Genomic DNA, 8,900 nt, shown 5'->3' on the forward strand with positions numbered 1-8,900 from the left:
AACTACAGTGATATTTACAAATAATTGAGGAAGTCTTGGTGCAATTAATCCAAAATATTTTACACACCAAAAAAAGAAAAGGTGAAAGTAAAAAATTTCTTATAAAAAGTTTTACGCGGAAAAATGTTTTCAAAACGTAGCGATTCAAATGGAGCCCTAGTTTCTCTTCTTTTTCACATAAGAAGAAACTTCTATAAAAATTGAGAGCCTCTCACCCTAGATTCTTCCTCAGCAAATTCAAAGTGAATCTCCCTAGTTTTCAACTTCCAGCTATTCTCGAAGAATTGCAGGTGTGATCCATGTTTGCATTCTTAATTTGAAGTTGATTTTCCTGTTCTAGAAGCTCAAAATTCTGGTTTTGGACGTCACGCTACTTCACGCATGTATGTTGGTAATCAAAGTATGGGGAAAACCCTAGCAATGAAACACGGATTACAACGGAGTTCTTCACAGTCACAAGGATGCCACTGGAGTGTATAATAATTCAATTAATGAAAATGAATCCTGATCAGAAAGTGAATTCAATGAACATTATCCATGTTCTTGAGAAAACAACTATAGCAAAGCCAAACTCTGTTTAGGAGGAAGTGGCAACTGAAATTTCCCATGGTGCCGATGCAAGGGCAAATAACTAGATTGCATTTTTTAAATATAGTTAAAGAAAGTCCTTGAAGAAAAGGAATTTTTATGCTCAGAGTAGAAGCTTTCAGTATCACAATTCCAGAGGACAAGAAAGGAACAAATTATCAGACACGGAAACCTAAAGATTCGCCTAAGATGACGGAGAGATATTTCTCAGAAAGAATGAATGAATACCAAGTGGTGCAAAGACAGAAGATGCAAATAACACAGGAACAAGAGAAACCAATCAAATGTTCAAATCTTTCATATAACTTCAATATCAAGCTAGTTTGTGCAAGAGAATAAATTTTTTTCTATAACACTCAAAAAGATAACCTTGATACATATATCGTTAACTATATGCAGATACACAGGATTTCAAATTAGTGCTTCTCATTTGAAATGAAGTGGGATCTAACCTCTACCAGTGAAGCCGAAAACTGGCAGCCTGCATGAGTGGATGAGCCAGATATGCACCTAAAGTCAATGCAGTGATTGATAAATACGGCAATCGAATGAATTCTTTGTAGTAGTCTTTCGGCAACTTTTGTCGACCATCGAGGATGGCTGCAAATGGAATAACGCTTGTTCGGCTCTTCACAACGTCAAAGGCCTCACCATATCGTATAGCTAGCCTCCTGTCTCCATTCCAAACACCAAACAGATGGTGTCCTATCAGGCCAATGGAGGCTGCTGCTGCAACAGAGTTCCCAATCCAGATTGTGTGAGCCAAGCACCACATCACCTGCCCAACCATCTGCAGGAAAAATAAACAAATAAATTAACAAAAAGAATAAAAAACATTATTGGGCAACTTACAAAAATAGGGGAGAGAGAGAGAGAGAGAGAGAGAGAGAGAGTCCCTTATTGACATGCCACAACAAAGGAAGGTTTTGGACACCATGCAGAAATTAATAAAATTAATCCAATTTTTAAATTTTATTTTTGTTAGCACCTATAACGAATCAACACCATCGCATTACCATGATCATCAGGGCTTCCTCCACTAAGATAATAATAATACTAAACACCAACTTCACTCATAGGAGGATAATAGTTAAGACATCAAGTACAATTGAACCAAAAAAAAAGACTTATATTTCCACCAGCCATCCAAAAACCACTTTCATAGCAAACTGGAAACCTTATCCATTGACTAGAATATCAAACCTATCCTCCTTAATTTCTTTTCTTATTTCCTTTTTTATTTTTATTTATTTATTTATTTATTTTTATTTTTTTGGAACTACTTTTCTTTTTTCTTGTTTGTCAATGTTCTGGAAACTTTGGTGGATGGTCCATACAGTAAACTATAGATTGATGTATTACGATTGAAGAATGAGATGAAAAAGAAAAAGAAACCCCACAAAAAAAAAAAAAAAAAAGGAAGCCCAATTCTTCCATAGATTTGCATTATTTCAGTAAATGTGATACCAAAGTAGTCTAAGAAAATAACTTTCATTGTATCATCCACATTCCTAGCCAACAGGATATTTCATAGAGAAATATGAAACAGAACCAAATAAATGACAATTTTTTGAACTATTCATGTAACCAAATATTTTAAACATTCTTGTAATCAATGTTCTAAAGCATGGACTGTCGTTAAAATTGGGAAAAGGACTGGGTCAAGGGTCACTGGTTCAACCGTCAAGTCAAGTAGCATCGAACCGTGATGTCACAATTCTCATCAACATATTAAAAATTATATTTAAATAAAAAAAAAGTAATAAGACATATTCATTTAAATGATTTTTATATTTTAAGATACATATATGCTTATTGAATATCTACGTTTATATATACTATATATTTATATTGATTGCTTGTAAACAAATTACTATACTTGGTGTTTTGAGAGAAAATATATTGAATGCATAATACATAATATATATGGACCTAATATCAGTGGTGAGATAATTTATTGATTGAAGCACACTACCACTATGACAGGTTCTGTGTTCGAACCCCCTAGTGAAGGTTTTTTCAATGTTTGACAATGATCTAAGCAACGTAGAAGCTTTCCGGGTTGTTGAACCAGCTTTCGGTTCGAAAGGTTAGCCAGTTCAACCATCATGCTAGCCAGGTTTACAAAAATAGCCCATTTTGAATCTAAAACACATTCGGGGGTTAACCAGACCGGAAGCTAGACCAGTCAACGGATCAACCAGTCAAACAGCTAGTCTGGTCTAGTTTTCAAAACATTGCTTGTAATCCCCAGCACCAGCAGTAAACGAAAGCTATGATCCACAGCAATCAACCTCACCTAAGACAAATCTGGTTTTATATATTCACATGTTTCCTCTAAATGCTCAAGATAAGACTAGTCAGAATAGTGTATGGACATTTTAGATAAAGGTGATGGATTATATACCTGTGGGTGCCTGGTTATTCTCATGATACCTGTCTCCCAAAGATGCATTTTAGGCTTATCAACAGCCGCTACCTCTAACAAATTAAAGGTTGAAGGATAGAGGAAAAAGAAGGAAATAAAATTAGAGAGCCACACAACTTGATGTAATCCAGGAACACTTTGCAGCTGCCACAACTGCACACCATCATATCGGTGGTTAATGAAGTATACCTGAATCACAGATAAGTGAAACACCAATCAAACTGGTTTAAACATTAAATAAAATAAAATAAGATGAAAAGACTTCATAAGGCCATAAATTCAAGGAAACACTAAACATATGTACGATCTTCCAGACATAATAAAGGGTTGAGAACTCACAACTGTACTAAGAGCCAACGGAAGAGATAAGCCCGCAAACAAAACACGGAAAGCACGTTCTCCAATGAGTTTCTCACCCTTATCTCTGAAACTAGCCAAGCCACTGTGGACAACGGCAAAAATGAGAGTAAGCGTAAACATCACAACCTGCAGAAGAATGTTTACAGACTCAGCTTTCATAAACCTACAGATTACAAAAGACAATAGGATACAACATCCTCTAATACAAAAACCAACTGGTAAAGATCAACACATAGCAACAAATCCTTTTGACTATTACAATATGTAGCATGGAAATTAAGACCCTCATAAGCATGTATAAATAGAATAACAGTTACTTTGTGAAGTTCCAGCATAAGCATGAGAGGGAAGAACATCAGAATCCATTTAGCGTACTGGTAAATTTTCAGTACCAAGCCAGATTCTTGGTCCTGTTTTTTAAGTATCCAAATTGTATTGCCTTCATTAATCATAAGAAGCAGAAGAGAAGATGATGGAACGAGTTGTTCTAAACAAGGATCAGATCACATTTATCAGTAACCTTGACAAGATATCAAGTAAAATATATTCTAAATCAATTCAATTCAAGTTCCAATGGGCTAAGTTCCTCCATTATGAAACCGCTTCTGACCCATGACAACTTCAAAAAACTTGGCCAAATGCTTCCTAAAAGTGGATTTGCGGTGAACTTCAGTCATGCTTGATTTTTGAAAAGGCAAATAGCAGGAATTTCATGAATTAGGCTGTGGTAGTATAGACTAGAATCAAAACCTAAAATGTAGAGAAAAAAGGTTGCATATGAAAAGAGTTTATGTAGAATTACTATTTGGTAGGACACACATTAATGTGTACTATTTGGGCTTTGTCCTAAATCTGATCCTACGATCCAATCCTGTGAGTCCCTCCAATGATCCAATGTAGGTTCCCGACTTTGACACATTGGGTTTGATGCATGTGCCCTTACCCTTTTTTAAAATTTTGTCTAAAAATTTGCTCAAATTATACCATAAAACTTTGCTTGACTTTGCTAAAAAATTATTTTCGAGAAATTGTCTTAAACAACCCTTTTTTAGTGAACACTTTTAAGTTGTTTTTTGAATTTTCAACAACTTTTATTATCACAGATAAAAATCATGGGTTTCTCCAACTTTTTCACTGTTTTTTGAAAACACAAAAAAAAAAAATTACTAGAAATGAAAATGATACCAAATAGTTTTTGATGCAGAGTGCTTGGCCAAACAATTCCAAAACATATAAATAGGCATGTAGAAAAACAAGGCAAGCAACATTAGTAGGGACACAGTCTTAGAATTGCATTAAATTTGGAGCGATGAAAAAAGTCGTGGAGATCAGGATCTAGAATTTAGGCAAATTCCATCATTTAGGGCTTAAATTTTGCACTTTTTCCATTTTTTAAAGGTTCTTTATTATCAATTACTTGGCCCAAAAACAAATCCGATTTAAAGGCCTTACGTTGTGTTTGGTTGAGGAATTTGGGAAGAGATTTAGAACAAGAAAAGGAAAAGGAAAAGGTAGGTAAAATGTAAATAAAATTTATCTAAATTTTACCTAGTTTCACACACCTTTTCCCTCTATTTCCAAATCCCTTCTCAAATTCTCCAACCAAAAACAGCGTTAGGATTCCCCAGTTGATGAGTAATACGGAATTCCTTTACAGGTATTCTCTATATTTTTCCTATTATTCTAGTAATCTTTGGATTTAACAAAATTGCAGATGAGTTATGGTTCTTGCTGCTACAAATTTTGCTCTTCCCGCTACATTAGTTTTGAAATGTGACCATTAACAAAAATTCTTAGAGTCACCACCGCTTGATTCCCACCATCTAAAAAGGGATTGTATATCCATTCTTCAATCTACATTCTCTCTTCACCAAGGTTCATGGCACCTTCCTACTTTCAGTATAACAACACTCTTGAATGCTTATAATTGTTTCTGTTTTCAGTACCAAGAAATTAAATTTTCACCTCATCAATTAATCCAAATACTAGTTGCAAGTCTAAATTAAGTAGGTGTTTCAGTAAACTTTAGATGTCACATAATTACTCTCTCTTTCAGCAACCATAAACAAGCATATAAGAGCCGGTTTGATTAGACAGATTATAGCATAGGATTGGGATAATTAATCCATGGGACTCAGATTCTAGTGTTTGGTTGCATTTTTTGTTGTCTGGATTAGATTCTGATGGGCATTCTGTCCAACAAAATTGGCGGGTTTTTAATCCTACAACTAATAATGCAAAACAAACATATTATTGGGATTATATATATATATACATATATCCATTGCAAAATAATGTCGATGGGAAGAGATTATTTGTTCCACCAATCCAGTTGAATAATTAATCCTACGCTAATTCTATGGATTGTTAATACCCCAACTATTAAGCATGCTAATCAAACAAGAACTAAGAGCATCTCCCATGGTGTATCTTTTTTTTTTTAAATTTGAGCAAAAACTCTATTTGATATCGAGTGCTCCAATGGAATACTTTGAACTTTCATCAAAACACCGGGCAGATGTCCGGTCAGTCGACCAGCCAGTGTAATTTTTTCACAAATTTTTGCAAAGAGGTAGTCATCGGGGACATATGGTTATGAACAGTAAAATGATGAAAGGTCTCAGGCGTCTTCAATTTGGTAAACGATTATATTCGATTTGATACTCATTTGATGAAACAATTGGAGCAGAAAAAAAAAAGACAATTTTTCATCAAATTTAAATTTGATGAAAGAATTGATGAGCCATTAACTAGTACCATCATCAAATACCAAAAAATTTGAAAATAATAAAAATGTGAACTTGCTTACTAACCTCGTGGCTCTCTGAAATGGAGGAAACAGAATCAATGAAGGCTTTGCCGAACCCAGTAGAGCTATCGATCCAGGCCACGTCTAGCACAAGCAGAACAATCCCCAAAACGGCAGCGAAGGAAATCCAAGAGGAAATCTTCTGTTTGGCGAAATCGAATTCCGCAGAATCCTCGCCCACCAAAACATCATCAACTTCCTCCTCATCAGACAATTCCAACACTGACCTCGGAGTTGGTCCGTCGATTTGGGAGAGTATTCTTGTCAGAGGCTTTGATGAAAATTGTTTGCGATTACTGAGGAATGGTGAAGAATTGAATTGGGAGGGTTTGAAGGGGTTTGAAAGAGTGAAGAGTTTTGAGGTGGTTTTGAATTTATTAGTTGGGAGGTGAGAGTAGGGAGAGATGGGGTTTGAAAGGAGAAGAGAAGTCGCCATGTTGAGAGAGAGAGAAAGAGAGAGAGAGAGAGAGAATCAGGGGGGTTGTTATTTTATTCTATTTGTATGCTTGGGAGGGGAAGGAAAGGGAAAGGGAAAGGGAAAGGGAATCTGGAAGGAGTGATTCGTTCGGGTGGGTGATTTTGGAGGGAGGAATAGGACGAAATCAGCTGCAGCTGATATGGGAGGATCCATTTATCTCTTCTTCGCAGATTAGGCCGCTCAGCTCAACTGTCACTTAGCAGCCGAACTCTAAACCAATCAACTGGGTTACTGGGTTGTGAACTCCACTATTCGTTCAATTGTCATTTGGAAAATTATACTGCCACCCAAAGGTTTACTTTTAGAAAAATGTTGTAGATCTTAAATAAATTATTAAATATTTTATCAAATTTTTTACATAATTGTGAGGCTTATATATATATGATTTATATAAGTTTCATGCCTATACAAGAGATTTAATAAAATATTTAATAATTCATTTGAAATTCCTAACATAACTTTTACTTTTATGACAAGTTCCTCTATGATATTTGAGAAATTACATTACGTCCCTGTTAAAGTCTGAGTCCTGTTATAGATAAAAGAATAAAATGTCTAAATTACCTTTCAATATCCAACAAATTTATCAATCTCAAATCAATAAGGCCATATCCAACATTTAACTAAATATGTCACCAAATTTAAATTTGGTAAAAAAGTATACTTTTTTTAGTTTCAATGATTTCATCAAAGTTGTATCAAATTAAGAACATTCCAAATCTTTTACTAAGGCCAAGTTTGACAAGTTGAAAAAAAGTCAAAAAGCTAAAAAATTATTTAAAAAGTTAAAAAGTTATCACTATTCACCAAAAATCAAAAATTACGGCTGCACAACTCTCAATCCTAATTTTTTCCTACACACTAATTTATACAATTTTTTAATACATATTTTTTCATAAAAATTCAAAAAGTTAACCTAAACATCCATATTTTTTTCTCAATTTTTTAGTCCAAAAAGACAAAAAGTGCACTTATTTAGGACACCCCAAACAATCCCTAAATTGAGAATGTTTTTTACACATTTCAGCAATTTACTTGTTAGGGAAAATATGTGATTCTTCACAAGTAAATCAATTAATGAAAATAAAAACTAATGCGGAAAAATTAAATCAAAAGCAGCACGAAAATTTTACGTGATTCCCTCAATGTAAGGTACGTCCACGGGATCAAAATCCGATTCCACTATCAACCAAATAAGTTTCCAAACGATTACAAACGAGACACAAATAGTCTCACACACCACCCTTAAGTGTATTCCAAATAATCACAAATAAATAAGAGGAAAGATCTCACCAAATAGATGAACAAAAGTCTTCAAACTAGAGTTGAAGAAAACCTAAAATAACGAACCAAATTATCTTCAAAACAGAAACACACCTTCGAAGTCCCTCGAAGATACTTTAGAATTCATTTTACCGCTGCCCAATGTTCTTTACCCGGATTAGAGAGAAACCGACTCACCACACCAACAGCGTGAGCAATATCCGACCTTGTACAAACCATGGCGTACATCAAAGAACCAACTGCTAAAGTATAAGAAACTTTCAACATCTCTTCTTTGTCTTTCTCACTTGTAGGATATTGATTCGAACTAAGCTTGAAGTGACTCGCAAGTAGACAACCAACCGGCTTTGCTTTATTCATGTTGAAGCTCTCAAGAACTTTCTCAATGTAACTTTCTTGAGACAACCAAATCAGTCCCTCTTTACGATCACGAACAATTTTCATACCAAGTATTTGCTTTGCCGGTCCCAAATCTTTCATAGCAAAAGACTTGCTCAACTCCAATTTCAACCTGTTTATCATGGTAGAATCTTGACATACAATTAACATGTCATCAACATAAAAGCAAAAGAATAATAAATTTGCCATCCGAAAATTTTTTCACAAACACACAATGGTCTAAAGTGGTTTTACAAAAACCATTATTCATCATGAAAGAGGCAAATTTTTTGTACCATTGCCGCGGAGCTTGCTTAAGACCATACAAACTTTTCTTCAATTTGCAAACAAATTTTTCTTTCCCTTTTTCCACAAAACCTTCTGGTTGCTCCATATAAATTTCTTCTTCAAGATCACGGTGAAGAAATGCGGTTTTCATATCAAGTTGTTCAACTTCAAGGTTCATACTTGCAGCTATGTCAAGTACAACCCGAATAGAAGACATCTTCACAACCGGTGAGAAAATCTCATCAAAGTCAATGCCTTTCTTTTGCCCAAAGTCTTTCACAACAAGA

The 8,900-nt window shown here is 34.7% G+C and overlaps 1 protein-coding gene across 2 annotated transcripts; it reads right to left on the reverse strand.

Annotated features, from left to right (window-relative positions):
- Positions 1 to 860: 860 nt before the first annotated feature.
- Z-ISO (15-cis-zeta-carotene isomerase) lies at positions 861 to 6,918 on the reverse strand. Of its 2 annotated transcripts, none has more exons than XM_028225402.2 (4): positions 6,190 to 6,918; positions 3,356 to 3,502; positions 2,996 to 3,205; positions 861 to 1,378 (listed from the first exon to the last, which is right to left on the reverse strand). In XM_028225402.2, exons 1-4 carry the CDS (start codon positions 6,619 to 6,621, stop codon positions 1,043 to 1,045), a joined length of 1,125 nt encoding a protein of 374 aa, XP_028081203.2. In that variant the 5' UTR covers positions 6,622 to 6,918; the 3' UTR covers positions 861 to 1,042. The 2 variants fall into 2 exon arrangements, with proteins under 2 accessions (XP_028081203.2, XP_028081204.2); XM_028225403.2 differs by having other exon boundaries at positions 2,996 to 3,169; positions 6,190 to 6,789.
- Positions 6,919 to 8,900: the final 1,982 nt, after the last annotated feature.

Source organism: Camellia sinensis, chromosome 7 (assembly GCF_055761805.1).
Source record: "Camellia sinensis isolate YWXY chromosome 7, ASM5576180v1, whole genome shotgun sequence".
Classification (NCBI taxonomy): domain Eukaryota; kingdom Viridiplantae; phylum Streptophyta; class Magnoliopsida; order Ericales; family Theaceae; genus Camellia; species Camellia sinensis.

Bases quoted from the DNA above. Each gene is read 5' to 3' on its own strand.
- Z-ISO (XM_028225402.2), bottom strand. From the start codon at position 6,621: ATGGCGACTTCTCTTCTCCTTTCAAACCCCATCTCTCCCTACTCTCAC. The intron at 3,206-3,355 runs GTGAGTTCTCAA...TCTGTGATTCAG, and splicing joins CGTTGGCTCTTAGTACAGTT to GTATACTTCATTAACCACCG. The intron at 1,379-2,995 runs GTATATAATCCA...TTTTTCCTGCAG, and splicing joins GAATAACCAGGCACCCACAG to ATGGTTGGGCAGGTGATGTG.